The sequence below is a fragment of the Fusarium verticillioides genome, chromosome 6 (genome assembly GCF_000149555.1).
Source record: "Fusarium verticillioides 7600 chromosome 6, whole genome shotgun sequence".
In the NCBI taxonomy this organism is placed as follows: Eukaryota; Fungi; Ascomycota; class Sordariomycetes; order Hypocreales; family Nectriaceae; genus Fusarium; species Fusarium verticillioides.
The window spans coordinates 1,540,416-1,554,947 of NC_031680.1; the positions used below are offsets into that span (position 1 = coordinate 1,540,416).

Here is a 14,532-nt window from a genome sequence, read left to right on the forward strand (position 1 = left end):
GCTACTTATTCATCCAGAAGCCTAATGCAAAATCTTGATGATTTTGATAGTAGCTTTGTGTGTCGTTGAGCGTTCTCCAAATTTCATGCGGGGCCAAGCCGTTGATTACCTAGAAGTGTATAATACCTAGTCACAAGGACTAAGCGGGTTAAGCTTTTATAGATTCAGGGCCATCACATCGGTATGCGAGTTTGTTAATCGCCTAGCATAGTATTTATATGCATAGGGGTAGTCAATAAGCCAATCTGCCAATGTTCTGTTCAACACTTGAGAAGTTCGGAGCCTCTGCCCAGACTTTCACAGCGAGAGCCTTCCATCCAATAGAACACCTGCATGCTCTCGCACTGTCTTAGCGTCGGGGAGCTTGTTTTGGCGCCTCTTATGACCCGGCCTGAGATGGTTACCTCATGAGCAGGGGCCAGGCGAGAGCCTCTCGGGATCTGATATAGGGATAAAGGCACTCTGCTGTCCTAGTCTAAGAATTTGGCCTTCTAGCACGAATGTCACTTGTTGGTTTGAGCTCTTCAAAGCCAAGCAAAATCAGAGAATTTATTTTGTGGATATAGATCAAGCCAGTCTCTCGTCCAGCCTTTGAAGTCCGCTTGTTGTTCAGAATCGGGTCTTGCTGCCCCTCATATCAAACGGATGCCCGTTCCTATTAGGTATTACCCTTCGGAACACCTCCGGAACGGTGTTTTGTCTTGGCACTGGGCTCCTACGTGCATGCAGCCTAAACTGATGGTAGTTAGCGATATGAAAATGACCAGAAAAGGGATCTCGTAGGCAGGCAGTAACGCGGACACGAGAAATCCCCGAATGTCAGTGTCAACCGTCTGAGATGTCATCAAGTACCATCCATTGCCAAGTGGCCCACATGGTAAAGAGATTTCTCTACGGCCTATCCGTACAGCCACGGCAACTGAATGTACTGGCTACTGGATAGAAATGTGATGGGTCCTGAGGTTGTGTTACTTGAGGGACCCAAGGACAAGTTTTCCCAGTGGAGACAAGATATTTGTAGCTCCGACGAACAATGCGAATTCTGTCGAAATTGGTTCCTCGGACAATTCATTTCCTCTCCAACAAAATAACCAGTTCCCTTTGAAGTTGAAGTTGAAAGCAATGTTGGACTGTACCTACCCTTGGCGGAACCTGAAATGATTATTAAACCAAGCGGATCAAGGGTTGCAACGCCACCTGTGGCTGAAGCGATAAGATCTGCGTTCAATGAGATGATTGTCATGATCCTAAATTGCTTCAAGAGTTCTGATTTGCCAAACTACCCATGCACGTCCCCAAATCCGGAGAGGATGCACCGGCTCGAATGATGTCACGATTGTATGTGGCGCACCTAATGTGTAAGACGTCAGGGCTGAGAAGCCCATCCAACATGGATGAACGACCGACCCTTCAGATATTGCATGTCCGTCATGTCGCACTGTAGCTTGTGGCACAAATGCCGAACTTGGCTGCCATTGCACCAGTGGTGTTTGAGGATACTGAATTGCGGTTATCTATTCTGTAGTGTGCACGATGTGTTCAAGACCCCTGCAACAAAGATCGGCGAGGGGCTCGTAAACTTTGCCTCTCTCACCTGATTATCGCAGTACCCCCAGCCTTGAGAGAGACGAGTACAGATAGAGGAGCGAGTGGCAGACCGGTAAGGGTCAGGAAGCGCCATGCACTATCGTGCCCTGAACCAGGACCTGGCATAGAAACAGATGAGGGGTCCAATTGCTTCCTGGGACCATTCTTCAAGCTAGCAAAGCACCTACGGGTTGACTGGTAGGTCCTGGAAAGGCCTAGGTCGTCCTGATCGCCGATTCACAACATGGTGCCGGGTGCGTTGTCGAGCGGTCTGGCTGGTCTGTTTGCAATCCCTGTTTCACGATTTGAGAATGCCATCCGCATTTGAAAAGGCGAATGATACATATCTGACTTGATGCGGCTGTCAGGGGGAAATGAGCGTTTTATGCCAGCTGTTACTGAAGACGGCAACATGCAACGGTCGGCTCTAGAGTCCTCGATCCCCGTCAAAGTGAATGATTCGCCGCATCTCGGGCAACTCCTAGCTCTCATACTGTTGAACAATGACAACTGCGGTACAGAGTATGGTAGTGTGCTTTCAAACTAGTACACGGGTTTCGAGGTTGATTATCTCCCGTGAAAGACCAGCCTATGATACTATGATGCTACAGAAGAGTACATACGTGTACGGCCTTTGGCATGAGGAGAGTCAGGACTTATCTCAGAGTTGTGTACTCCATATTTTTGCGTTGAATCAATAGGGTTCTCTGGACACTTGCCGATCTCGCTTCATTGTGCCTGAGAAACCTACAGAAGAATCAAAGCAAGGCTGTGGACACGAAGTGATCAAAAACGATGATCAGTAAGCCCAAACTGAGCCAAAAAGCCCCATTGAAAAGGTCATGGGGGCAATCTTTGAAGACTGGAGCCAAACTACTGTATAGTCGCGATGGCAGAACCCTTGCTTGATGGCGGGGCATGTTTCTTCAAGTGGCCGCTGGTCTCATACTGTAGAGGGGAGAGCATAATCGTAAAAGCGCAGGAAGCGAGAGTGCTGTGAATTGCTCGTTTCCCCATAGTGACACTGTACGGTTCCTCCCCCTCGCTGCTGGAATCTGTGGCTTCGTGGTGGAGGGTTGTTTCGGCTTCGAAAGGTCTTGGGGTCATCGAAAGGACCAAATTCTTCACCACGAGACCCTTTCAACAATGGCGAGAGCTGATTTGTCTACAATAGACAACTACCCGAGAAGGAAGGCAATGGAAGAAGGTATCTACTACGAGCTGACCCCAGCTCAATCGTGAAAAGTGCATCTGCAGTGCATCGTGGGCCTGAGTGGGAACCTGAAGGCCTAGACCTGGATTAGGGCCTGGCTGGACCTGAGCCTGGGATGGCGGATATAATGGGATTCTCAAGGGATAAAGATGGGATTCTGAATAGTCTTGGCAATGCAAAGCGGTGTTTCGCTGAGCGAGAGTGGGAAAATGGATAAGATCGACGAAGCTAGTGAGGCAGATGAGCAAGCCATAGGTTGGTAGGGATCCATTCCATGAAAGTCCTGAGGTGGGCTGTCCTTGACCTTGCCTTCATGCCCTGTGCCGCCATGAGGGGCGCCCATTCCCACTTGATCCTCAGCGCTGTGGCCACTGGACTGGCCACTGGACTGCCCGGACTGGCTCTTCTCCGGCAGGTGTTAATAGTGAGGGGTCACACTGTACTGTGCTGTGCTGTGCTGTGCTGCATCGAGACTCGCCACCTCCACACAATCAACCAACAACCTACAAGCACCTTTTGTGCTGTGCCAAAACCTCCCCCCCAAAAGCTGCCACCTCGGGCTGGCAAATTAATATTCTCCTCGCCCTTGAAATTCGCCTCGTCGTATTCTCGATTTTTCCTACCTCGTCATTTAGACTGGTATTACGTATCAATCGATAAATCAAACGCCTGAACAGTCAGAGCCTTCGTCACTCCTTCTGCATTGGGATACGCCATCGCAGCCCTTTGCCATCCACCGCGCCTATTTTCTATCTGTCTACCGTGATAGCTCCGTTTCGTTTCATACGGCTTGTCTGGTCTGTCTGTTCTTTCGAGGGCAGTTCTAAGTCTAAACCCTTGTTTGACATCGAATTGGATGGGAGCCTCGTCACTTCCACTTGGATCTTGCTCCTCCCATCAATGCTACCCTACCTCACTCTATCATTGTCCATGTAGCTCTCCCGTGCTGCTCCTTCTGGCAAACAACCTATCAACCACGATCACGACAACACCACGGACGATTTTTCACTTCACCTGGACTACCCCAATCGTTCGGTCTCACGAGATCATCCTAGGCTGTCACCCTAACATTTCAACGATATCGGTTATAACGGGAATGCGCGACGCTACTTTATAGGACCGCCCTCACCTCTCCCTCGAGCATTCTCTTCCCACCCTCTTTTACCTCTCGGCTTTCATCCTTCAGCATCCGCTTCGCAACTGTTAGGTTAGCGATCAGACAGCATCGCCATGGATGCGCCTCACGAGAAGGACGACCAGGACGTCAACCAAGCTCAGCCTGAGCAGCAAGGGCAGCCAGAGCAGGAACAACAGGAGCAGGAACACGACCCCTCGTCTACGTCTCCTCCAACCTATACTTACCCTCCTCCACCTCAGTCCTCGACAGCATCTTCATCAACATTCAGGCCCATGGGCCAAGATTTGCCAAATTTGCGAACAAGTCCTTCCGACGCAACTCCAACACGCACGACTCGGGCTGCCTCGTCTGCTGCTCCTAGCGAGCAGAATAGTATTGCAAACTCGGATCCGCCGTTTTCTCCGTGGAGTGTTGGCTCAGACAAGCAATTGGGATATCACTCTGCTGCTTCAGATATTTCTGGGGATCGAGTCTTTCCCATACGATCCGTCATAAGCGTCGACCCCAACTCTAGTAAGATTGCCAGTGAGGATTATTTCCCGACTTTGCCTGAGCGCGATGGTCGAAGCATTCCTGTCCATATCCCAGGTGCTCCTCGAGCTGACACGGGGTCAGATCTGAGACGGTCAGACACCGTCCCAGCTAACTACCATTCACGAGCCCATAGTGAGCGCATCGATACCCTTATGCGGAGAAAGAACACCATGAGCGGTCCAATGTCTAGTATTCAACTAGACGCAAACCGCCATGGAAGCAGTACCACACCACTTCAGCTCGATATCTCCACTTCCGACAATGAAACAGAAACAGAAGAATCCGGACCAACGGGTCACAGCGTACCTGCAGCTGCACCCTCTGGACACGAGGCCGATGTGTCTTCTGCGGGACAATCGAATGCTGATGTCCCACTTGTTACCTCTCGCTTCACCCACGTTGTGACAGACGATGGCCACGCAGTTATCACAGGCCGCGATGGCGTCCTTCAGCGCTGCGAAGATGAACCGATCCATACTCCTGGCGCGATTCAAACATTCGGCGCTCTCGTTGCGCTCCGTGAAGAGAACGATGGCTGCTTCGTCGCTCGATACATTAGCGAAAATTCTGAGCGAATGCTGGGCTACACTCCCAAGCAACTATTTCAACTCAAAAACTTCTTAGACATCTTGACGGAGGAACAACAGGATAATCTTCTTGACCACATCGATTTCATTCGTGACGAAGATGCGGATCCAGCCATTAACGGGCCTGAAGTTTTTAGTTTGTCGATTCGGTCCCCTAAGCGCAAAAGCACAAAACTCTGGTGTGCTATTCACATAAACCCGGCACATCCTGATTTAATCATCTGCGAGTTCGAGCTAGACGAGGACGCTGAATATCCTTTACGACCAGTTGATGAGTTGACGCCTGATACCCCACACGACACCCTTCAGTCAAATCCGACACTGGAAGAAATCGAAGACAGCACAGAGGTCCTCAGCAAACCATTGAGGATATTGAGGAGTGCGAGAAAGAGGCGGGGTGAGCAAGGTGCCATGCAAGTTTTTGATATCATGTCACAGGTTCAAGAGCAGCTCTCCTCAGCTCCTAATTTGGAAGCGTTTCTGAAAATCCTCGTGGGTATAGTCAAAGAATTGACTGGCTTCCACCGTGTCATGATCTACCAGTTCGACTCTTCCTTCAACGGCAAGGTCGTAACAGAACTTGTCGACACATCAATGACAAGAGATTTGTACAAAGGCCTCCACTTTCCCGCATCAGACATTCCACGACAAGCTCGCGATCTATACAAACTCAACAAGGTCAGATTGCTTTATGATCGGGACCAAGACACTTCGAGAATAGTTTGCAGGACTAAGGAAGACTTGGACGTTCCTCTGGACATGAGCCATTCCTACTTGCGAGCCATGTCCCCTATCCATATCAAATATCTCAAAAACATGGCAGTGAGATCGTCCATGTCGATATCAATCAATGCTTTCAACGAGCTATGGGGCCTTATTTCTTGCCACTCATATGGGAATCACGGCATGCGAGTGTCCTTTCCAATTCGGAAGATGTGTCGCCTTGTTGGGGACACCGCGTCCCGGAATATCGAGAGACTATCTTATGCGTCGCGGCTACAGGCTCGCAAGCTGATCAACACTGCCCCCACAGACAAAAATCCCTCTGGATACATTATTGCATCTTCGGAAGATCTTTTGAAGCTGTTCGATGCCGATTTTGGACTACTATCTATCAAGGGCGAGACCAAAATCATGGGTCTTGTCGAACAAAGCCAGGAAGCCCTCGCGATGCTGGAATACCTACGAATGCGGCAACTTACCTCTGTCGTTGCATCGCAGGACGTCAAAGAAGACTTCCCCGACCTACGGTATCCCCCTGGTTTCCAAGTAGTAGCCGGCCTACTCTATGTACCCCTCAGCGTTGGTGGCAACGACTTCATCGTCTTCTTCCGGAAGGGCCAGATTAAAGAAGTCAAGTGGGCCGGCAATCCCTACGAAAAGTTTGTTCGAGAGGGCACTGCGGGCTACTTGGAACCAAGAAAGAGCTTCAAGACCTGGAATGAAACTGTTGTCGGCAAATGCCGAGAATGGAATGAAGAACAGGTCGAGACCGCAGCTGTGCTCTGTCTCGTCTACGGCAAATTCATTGAGGTCTGGAGGCAAAAGGAAATGGCTCTTCAAAACAGCAAGTTAACACGGTTGTTGCTTGCCAATTCTGCTCATGAGGTCCGGACACCTCTCAATGCCATTATCAACTACCTGGAAATAGCCCTGGAGGGTAGCCTCGACCAAGAAACCCGAGAGAACTTGGCGAGATCTCATTCTGCCTCTAAGTCTTTGATCTATGTCATCAACGACTTGTTAGACTTGACCAAGACTGAGGAAGGACAGAACTTGGTCAAGGATGAGGTTTTTGATCTTGCCAGCTGTATTAGAGAAGCGACAGGTCCATTCCTGAATGATGCTAAACGAAAGGGCATTCATTACACCGTTGTTCAGCATCCTGGACTTCCGCAATTTGTACATGGCGATGAACGACGAATTCGCCAAGCACTATCCAATGTCACTGCGAACGCGGTGGCCCATACGCACAGCGGCTACGTCAAGGTGGAAGTCTTTGTGTCAGAAGTCAAAGATCGACAGGCAGTGGTGGATTTTGTAATTGAGGACTCTGGTATTGGCATGAGTGCCAGCCAATTGGACACCTTGTTCCGTGACCTTGAACAGGTCAGCTCAGAGGAAGCGCCTATGTCGGGCACGAAGCTGGAGGAGATGCCTCGCGAAATGCGAACATTGGGACTCGGTCTTGCTGTTGTTGCCCGCATTGTTCGAAACATGGATGGACAGCTTCGCCTAAAGTCGGAGGTTGGCCAAGGCTCAAGATTCGTGGTTCAGCTTCCGTTCCTCCTTTCCAACGAGTGTCCAAGCTCACATGGAAATGAAAACTTGCCTACGAGTGTTCCAACAAACAAGTCGACAAACAGTGCAGAGTCTGCCAACACTGCAACATCTGCCCCACTTTCTCTGACAGCTGCTCCAGAGGGTGAGATTACACTCGTTGACAGGGTTAGCTCCATGACTTCAGCTGTTGAAGGAGGCGATGCATCGATGAAAGGAAGCCGAGCAAGCCAAAGAAGTATGAGCAGCCATGGCAGCCATCAAAGTGACGCCGATCGACTCATTGATGCAATCTCGACGCCCCTATCTCTGAACGACAGGGAAGGCAGTGAGTATCCTCTTCCCGCCAGTGTACGCTCAGGGGGGAGCTCCATGCGGCCCACGTCCCGCGGAGCTGTCAGCCTCAGTGGTCGATCTGTGAGTCCTCCCCAGAGCCCTGTGGCAACCAAACCACATAGCGAGCCTGGAAGCACAGGGGTGGTGGATTCAAAAACTCCGATTCGTGCTGTCAAGATTCCAGACGAGTACAGCGATGTGCCCCAACGACCACAGCCCAGCGAGCATTCCCGTGTCCTCTTTGAGATGAAGGGCAACGACCGTCCCGTGACAAAAGCCGCTACAGAGAGCATCACAAGTGGAGGAACTCAGATGACTGAGTCACAGCATCTGGAGGTCCTTGTGGCCGAAGATGACCCAATAAACATGAAGATTTTGAGGAAGCGTTTGGAGCGAGTCGGCCATGGTGTGCATCATACTGCCAACGGCGAAGACTGTGCTGCAGCGTATCGCGAACGATCAAAGGAGTTTGACGTGGTCTTGATGGATATGCAAGTAAGTCGTTCTGTCCAAGCATTCTCATATAATTTACGTTACTAACATTATTAAGATGCCAATTGTCGATGGACTCACCAGTACAAAAATGATCAGGTCCATGGAGGCATCCGGGGAGCATCAAGGTCATTCGTCGTTGGCCAATTCAAATTATCGCATCCCGATTTTCGCGGTTTCGGCTTCTCTTGTTGAGCGCGAGAAGCAGACCTATGTCGATGCCGGCTTTGATGGCTGGATCCTTAAGCCGATCGATTTCAAGCGTCTCAACACTTTGCTTGCCGGTATTTCTGATGAGGAGGTCCGCAAGTCTTGTCTATACGAACCAGGTCAGTGGGAACGTGGAGGTTGGTTTCTCTCAAGGGCCGTTCTTGGCGGTTCAGTGACTAGCGACGAGACGACACCCAAGGCCGTGCCTGATGCCAAAGATAAAGATATAGGCAACACAGTAGCTGCCGAGGAAGCCAAGGCCGAGAGCGATGCTAGTGAACCTGCGCCCAGTACTTGAGACGTCAATGCTGTTACACCAGCAAGCAAGTCGTTGGCTGACCACAGCTCCAGGGTGGTGTAGAGCTACCCCATCTTCTGGTTTCATATACGACGGGGTTTCCTCGAAAAGATGAGCAGTTCCTCTCGAGTCTTTTGGCATCTTCGATATACACACCCTCAGATGACATTTGACCGTGGCTGCTAGTTTCGTTTCATTGTTATTTTTCTCTTAAGCTTAATTCTCGGTTTTCTTTTTTGCTTCAACGGTTTTAGCCCACGGGATACACGCACTGTACACGATAGATATGATGGGAATGGGAATGGAAATGGAAATGGGCAACAAGGCGTTAGGAGCTTTCAAGCGTTGAAGTACGCTTCACCATCGCAACGCTGTTTGATGTCGCAGGCTGTCCTTTCCGTGCAAGCAGAAAAGTTCTTGTACAAGGAAATCACCCATAATCGCTGGCAGTCTACTACTTTGTTTTTGTTTTATCCTTCCCTTTTGTTAGCATAGAACGGACGAGAGACGAGGACCATGATGTATACGATAGCATGGGTTCAAGGACGGGCTGTTTGGTGATAGGAAAGGTTTTTTGTTTTATTAATTGTTTCTTGGTCGATCTCTGCTTCTGCTCTGCAAAACCAAGAGCATTGAGCGAGCCCATGGCGGGAAGGGGATTTCTAGCATGGCTATCCTGCGAGGGCTATGGTCGCATGAGGAGGGAATACACGCCGCGCCGCAGGTCTGGCGACTTGGTAGTGGTTGGAGGAGGTCAAGGGGGAACGGCATCAGGAGTATCAGCATGTATATGTCTATCCATAGAACTCATGCCTAATGCCTATGAAGGAAAACACATCATGACTTGGATACTTTGAACGGCTGAGTGAGCACCACACAGCCCTTGAGTTGTCAACAAGTAATAATGTGCTAAGCTTAACAACACATATCATTCATCAAGTTCCTCGAGTTGTGTATTGACTGGTTCCTTAGAGATGTCATAAATGTGCATTTGATGTGTATTTTCCATAGCCTACCTATCAAACGTTCAACGCCGTCTATGCATTAATCCTGCAAAGCAAAATCCCAATGGCACCCTTCCTCCCACCCCGTGACACCATCATGCTTAGCCCTTCCTAAAGCGTCTCCAGTGCGTCTACGCCTTGTATCAATGATGCAGTCATTAGGCATGTTTTTTGCCAAATATCCAGGTAGTTTGATGTCGAAAGTCTCCGCTGAAAAAAAGATTGGAATATTTCATCGACAGTCCTAAAATCTACCAGGTCTGGAGTCGCGAGGGGACATATATGAGACTGGTCGTATGCGCCCATCACTCTACAACTCGGATTCAGCTCCATTAGTGGACAGAGCCATGGGGCTACCATTGTTGTTCTGCCTCTGGCGAAGGCGAGCGTTTCCAGGAGGGCGTCGACGAACCATAACTCTGCCATTCACACCAGCTTGGCCGCTGTTCTCGTCGTCATCCTCCGAGTCAGGGTTTTGTTCTGCATAGAGACGGGCTTCGTCGAGCTCGTTAATATCTGAGGGGCGCTCACGCAGCCACTGCATCCTGGGGCCAGAGCGGGCTCTCTCAGAAACGCGGAAACCATAAATGCGAGGCTCGTATATACGCTCACGGCCTAGACCAGGGCCAATATTCTTTGCGTACATGCCGTTGATGAGACCATCGCCTTCGTTAACACGAGAGCTGGTGGATGACAGCACTTCGATACCGCGCTTAGTAAGGTCATATTCTGGGAAAGTAAGGAGAAAGAGAGAGCCGAAAGTACGACCAAAGAAGGCGCCGTCAACGGTTTGGAAACGGCTGTTGGGTGGGACGTAAACGTCTAAACATGAAGGGCAGAAGAGCTTGACCGTGTCCTCGCCGGGGATATCGGAGAGACCGACAGGCAGAGTGCGAGCTTGGTCACAGTTTGTCCTGGGGCAGCAGCCAAAATGGCCTAGTTCGTACTTTTCACTCATCTGCTGGATGCCAGCCCTGGAGCAGATAAAGCGTTGGTGAATGAGGCCGTACAGCATCTCGGCAGACGACTCGATGACGGACAAGTCGCTGGCCATGCGGTGGTGCCTCCGCTCGCTGGCTGCTCTAGTCAAGCGTTCTGGGTCTGACTCGTTCTCGTCCTCTTCCTCCTCCTCTTCTTCCTCTTCCTCGTCGTCCTCTGGTTCCACATCCAGGATCATCTGTGAGACAGGGGTACAACGTTAGCAATTCTGGGTCCTTTGAGAGAGAGAAAACTGCAAACGTCGACGCGCCCGCGAGACAAGATAAACATACCTCCAATGCTTCCTTATACATGGCAACCTGGGACTGCAGACCAGTCAGGTTGAAGTCGTCCTCGATAAACTCTTCCGAGACTTCGGCAAAGTATTCATGGCCGAGAAGAGAGCAGAAACTGGATATCCAGGACTCGGGGACGCCCGAAGAGGTCGACATGGTGTCGCTATCGTGGTCGTCTCTTTTGTTGTCGAGGGGCAACGGAACGGGTACCAGTTGACAAGGCTGGGCCAAGGGATTGCGCTCGGCAGCGGCGTGGTATAAAACGAATCGCAATGGAGAGGCGAGAAAAATTACAGGTGTTGCGAGGGCGCTGAAGGGCTGTGCTGAAGGGCGCGGTATCGATATGATAGCTGTATGCAAAGCTACCTCGAGGCGGGGTGATGGATGTTGGTGAGTATTTTGAGGGGCGCAGATATCGCGAGCCACGGGCACAAATCAACTAAACCTGACCTAACCTACAGTGGAGGGCATGCACGCGCTACGCTAAAGTCGATCGGCGTTGGTAGGGATGTGCACGCTATTGTGGGATCCGTACCTAGTAGTAGGTGAGGTATTGTGATTTCACCAGAAACAACAGCAGTAGGTAGTGGTTAATGCACCGAGAAATATGTGCATTTTTGATGATATACTATCAAGAGATATCGTGGCAATGAAGCTTAGATTGTATAACTGAAAAGCAATTTCCTCTTTCGTCGATTGCGCCAGGACGAAGAGTTTTGGTGCAACAGAAATAGAAAGATTTGATTTCCACTTCTGTCTGTACCTGCTTCGGGACAGGGTTTTGCCGTCTCCGATGCATAGATCTCGCCTTTCATATTCAAGATTCGTAGATAGATGGTGGTGGTAAAAGTGTGACCCAACACAATCAATGCATTAGATGAATGCAGGGCATAACGTCGATCTATTCTCAAATGGAACTACAAAAATTACATACTATGACAAGCTCATCGCATTACTAACTCATCGCATAAGAACCTCTTCCCATCGATAGTAGAGAAATCATGAGCAAAGTTCTATCTCCCTTCTCACCATGGAGTCGACATATATCAAAGACGGTTCCTTTATGCCGATATTTCAGTCAGAAAATATCGCCAAGAAAGGGGATATCAAGAAAGGGAATTCCAAGACTGGTAGCAGTAGCCGAGGAATATACCACCACTGAAGCATTTCGCACGCGATCATTTGAACTCGAGAAGCCTGTCGTCTTTGCTAAAGACCAGGGTTCACCGGCTGCCAATCTACCTGCGTTGGAGAACTGGTTCATGGACGAGGAAGAGCCATATCACACTGCCAACACAAAAACTCCACGGCAGCCTCTATCACGCCACTTCCGGCGCTTTCGCAATCCCATGGTCACTTATGAGATATACGCGCCGTCTCAGAAACAGAAGGACAGTCTCGTCATGTTTCGGGATTCTCTTGACCGAGATGTCCATGATGATGCCATTGTGAGGAGTTGGGACAACTGTTTCAATCAGGAGGCTGTGGTTGACGGTGTCGTCGACGAAACCGCCAACAACATAGCCAACAGGGACTTCTATCGATTCACTGCACCTCTCCGCCTTTTCAATAAGATCTACCACTTCAACAAAGTCTTGCTGAGTATGAAGCTCCCGAGAATATCACTCTATATTGCCCAGTGCCCGATAGAGGATCTCCCCAAGGACCTCCAAGATGACCTTCCCACGCCAAAAATCCTCAAATTTGTTGGAAAGGGAGACATATATGGCACCAGCATATGGCTCGGCCTAGTGCCGACATACACACCTCTACACAGAGATCCAAACCCCAACTTCTTCTGCCAGCTTTCCGGGGACAAGGTTCTCAGGCTCATGCTACCAAAGGCGGGACAGGCATTATTCGGCGAAATACAAGCCAAAATGGCAAAGACAGACAATGGTCGGTTACGAACGGAGGACATGATGCAGGGCGAGGAACGGGAAAAGCTGCATGATGCTGTTTGGGGCGATAATGAAGCACCAGCAGGGCTTTTTGAGGTTGTGCTGGAGCCTGGCGACTCTATGTTCATCCCTGCAGGCTATTGGCATTCTGTCAAGAGCGTGGGATGGGATGGAGAAGTAAACTGCTCAGCCAACTGGTGGTTCCGATGATGTAACCACATATATAGCGGTGTCGTAAACTTCTTTGTACATTATCAATGTTGGAATATGTAACATTAACCTTTACGAGCAGGTCTACAGATGACCCAATTGAGATATCCGCACGGCCAGAGATGCATCTCACTACCGCTCTTGACCTCCCATTTGCTCGTGTCTGCACCACAAGACCGCAACAAGGCCTCAACTTCTTCAGGCGTTCTTGTCCGCAGCGCTGAGATATACCCATCAAACATGAGAACGAACGGTAGAATAGGGATCAAGCACGAGAAGATGAATGTTGCAGGCGATCGCCACTTGAGCGCGAAGAATGGAGCACTAAAGAATGCGCCAATACCCAAGAACGTAACCGCCAACACGCTTGCAAAGGAACGATCTTGTAGTTCGAAGATGGCAAGTCCCTCGCTCGTCTCGACAGTATCTCGCAGGATATCCTTGGCCAGGTCGTCGTCAAAGTGGTGAAATGCCAGGTTGAACAGCCTGAAAGGCTTCGTTCCATCTTCCCTCTTGACAAGATACTCCGGAGCAGACGACGCATCGACAGAGTTTCGTTCATAGGTCAACAGCGGATTCTTCTGGGCAACCTGTTCCCAGGCCTCGACATTTGGGTGCAAGTCCGTAAGGATAAAGCGAACAGGATCCGATCCCTGAGAGTGAAGGTGCGCGTTGACGGTGCGAGCTATCGAGGGCGTGGGTCCACCACCGCCAGCACAGAAATCGATGTAAGTATAATCGGGCAGAGACTTGTTGAGCTGCTTGATCAGGACTTGGGCGCTGAGACTCGCGGGAGATTGGGACTGGAGAGGCGTGTTGGAGAGCCAGGCGCGCGTAAGGCCATCTTGGACGCGAGCACGAAGAAAGGCGGGAAACCTGATTCCTTATTAGTACACTTGACGCTGGTATCGCAATTGCATGTCGATCTAGTATCCTGAAGCAGCTTGTTCCAGGCTCGGGCGGTTGAAGCTCCAGAGTAGAGCTTGGTTGGATATTGGGGTTGACGAGGCTCTAGGTAGAGCTGGTGGAGCTTGGTGTCCAGTACGTACCAAGTCTGATCGTCAATCTCAAAGAGATGGAACCGAGGAACGAGAGGAGCCATTTTCTATGATGAAAGGCTCTGTCCTCTATCCAATTGAACGGTTCACTTGTTGTTAGTTAGGAGTAGATGTAGGAGTTGTATGTCTTTGGTCGGTAAGACGTGAAACTTGGTCGCCGTAAGTGTTACCTATGTCACTCAAAAGATGTCGTCACCACAGGGTAAGTTATTTGCAAACAAAAATATTCACAGCATGGATAGGTTCAGGAACTCAAAAAGACTTCAAGATAGCTCAATTGGTTGAAATATATATAAGTGAATAATACTTTGAGGAGGTCGTAAAATCGAATGCAGAAACGCTCAATGTTTCTCATTGTACCATCATGTTTCGTTGTCAACCTTTAAACACCCCTTCCACCAACTCCTTGC

The 14,532-nt window shown here is 49.9% G+C and overlaps 4 protein-coding genes across 5 annotated transcripts; 2 read left to right on the forward strand and 2 right to left on the reverse strand.

The window, feature by feature from the left end:
- The first annotated feature begins 3,300 nt into the window (after nucleotides 1-3,300).
- On the forward strand, nucleotides 3,301-9,647 carry FVEG_02296 (hypothetical protein). 2 transcript variants are annotated; one of them, XM_018889524.1, is made up of 3 exons: nucleotides 3,303-4,451; nucleotides 4,554-8,170; nucleotides 8,226-9,615. In XM_018889524.1, the coding sequence occupies exons 1-3, from the start codon at nucleotides 4,031-4,033 to the stop codon at nucleotides 8,673-8,675; spliced, it is 4,488 nt and encodes a 1,495-aa protein (XP_018745678.1). In that variant the 5' UTR covers nucleotides 3,303-4,030; the 3' UTR covers nucleotides 8,676-9,615. The 2 variants fall into 2 exon arrangements, with proteins under 2 accessions (XP_018745677.1, XP_018745678.1); XM_018889523.1 differs by having other exon boundaries at nucleotides 3,301-8,170; nucleotides 8,226-9,647.
- FVEG_02295 (casein kinase II subunit beta-1) lies at nucleotides 9,566-11,458 on the reverse strand. Its single transcript, XM_018889522.1, has 2 exons — nucleotides 10,951-11,458; nucleotides 9,566-10,856 (listed from the first exon to the last, which is right to left on the reverse strand). Exons 1-2 carry the CDS (start codon nucleotides 11,107-11,109, stop codon nucleotides 9,990-9,992), a joined length of 1,026 nt encoding a protein of 341 aa, XP_018745676.1. The 5' UTR covers nucleotides 11,110-11,458; the 3' UTR covers nucleotides 9,566-9,989.
- Nucleotides 11,459-11,797: 339 nt separating this feature from the next.
- On the forward strand, nucleotides 11,798-14,399 carry FVEG_02294 (hypothetical protein). Its single transcript, XM_018889521.1, has 2 exons — nucleotides 11,798-13,898; nucleotides 13,956-14,399. Exon 1 carries the CDS (start codon nucleotides 11,955-11,957, stop codon nucleotides 13,062-13,064), a length of 1,110 nt encoding a protein of 369 aa, XP_018745674.1. The 5' UTR covers nucleotides 11,798-11,954; the 3' UTR covers nucleotides 13,065-13,898; nucleotides 13,956-14,399.
- On the reverse strand, nucleotides 11,971-14,278 carry FVEG_02293 (hypothetical protein). The gene is made up of 2 exons (XM_018889520.1): nucleotides 14,114-14,278; nucleotides 11,971-13,940 (listed from the first exon to the last, which is right to left on the reverse strand). The coding sequence occupies exons 1-2, from the start codon at nucleotides 14,164-14,166 to the stop codon at nucleotides 13,130-13,132; spliced, it is 864 nt and encodes a 287-aa protein (XP_018745675.1). The 5' UTR covers nucleotides 14,167-14,278; the 3' UTR covers nucleotides 11,971-13,129.
- Nucleotides 14,400-14,532: the final 133 nt, after the last annotated feature.

What these genes read in the sequence shown, in the direction of transcription:
- FVEG_02296 (XM_018889523.1), top strand. Translation starts at nt 4,031, where the DNA reads ATGGATGCGCCTCACGAGAAGGACGACCAGGACGTCAACCAAGCTCAG. An exon ending in TGGTCTTGATGGATATGCAA is followed by an intron (nt 8,171 to 8,225) that starts GTAAGTCGTTCT and finishes AACATTATTAAG; the next exon opens with ATGCCAATTGTCGATGGACT.
- FVEG_02295 (XM_018889522.1), bottom strand. Translation starts at nt 11,109, where the DNA reads ATGTCGACCTCTTCGGGCGTCCCCGAGTCCTGGATATCCAGTTTCTGC. An exon ending in TGTATAAGGAAGCATTGGAG is followed by an intron (nt 10,857 to 10,950) that starts GTATGTTTATCT and finishes CCTGTCTCACAG; the next exon opens with ATGATCCTGGATGTGGAACC.
- FVEG_02294 (XM_018889521.1), top strand. Translation starts at nt 11,955, where the DNA reads ATGAGCAAAGTTCTATCTCCCTTCTCACCATGGAGTCGACATATATCA.
- FVEG_02293 (XM_018889520.1), bottom strand. Translation starts at nt 14,166, where the DNA reads ATGGCTCCTCTCGTTCCTCGGTTCCATCTCTTTGAGATTGACGATCAG. An exon ending in GAGATTGACGATCAGACTTG is followed by an intron (nt 13,941 to 14,113) that starts GTACGTACTGGA and finishes ATAAGGAATCAG; the next exon opens with GTTTCCCGCCTTTCTTCGTG.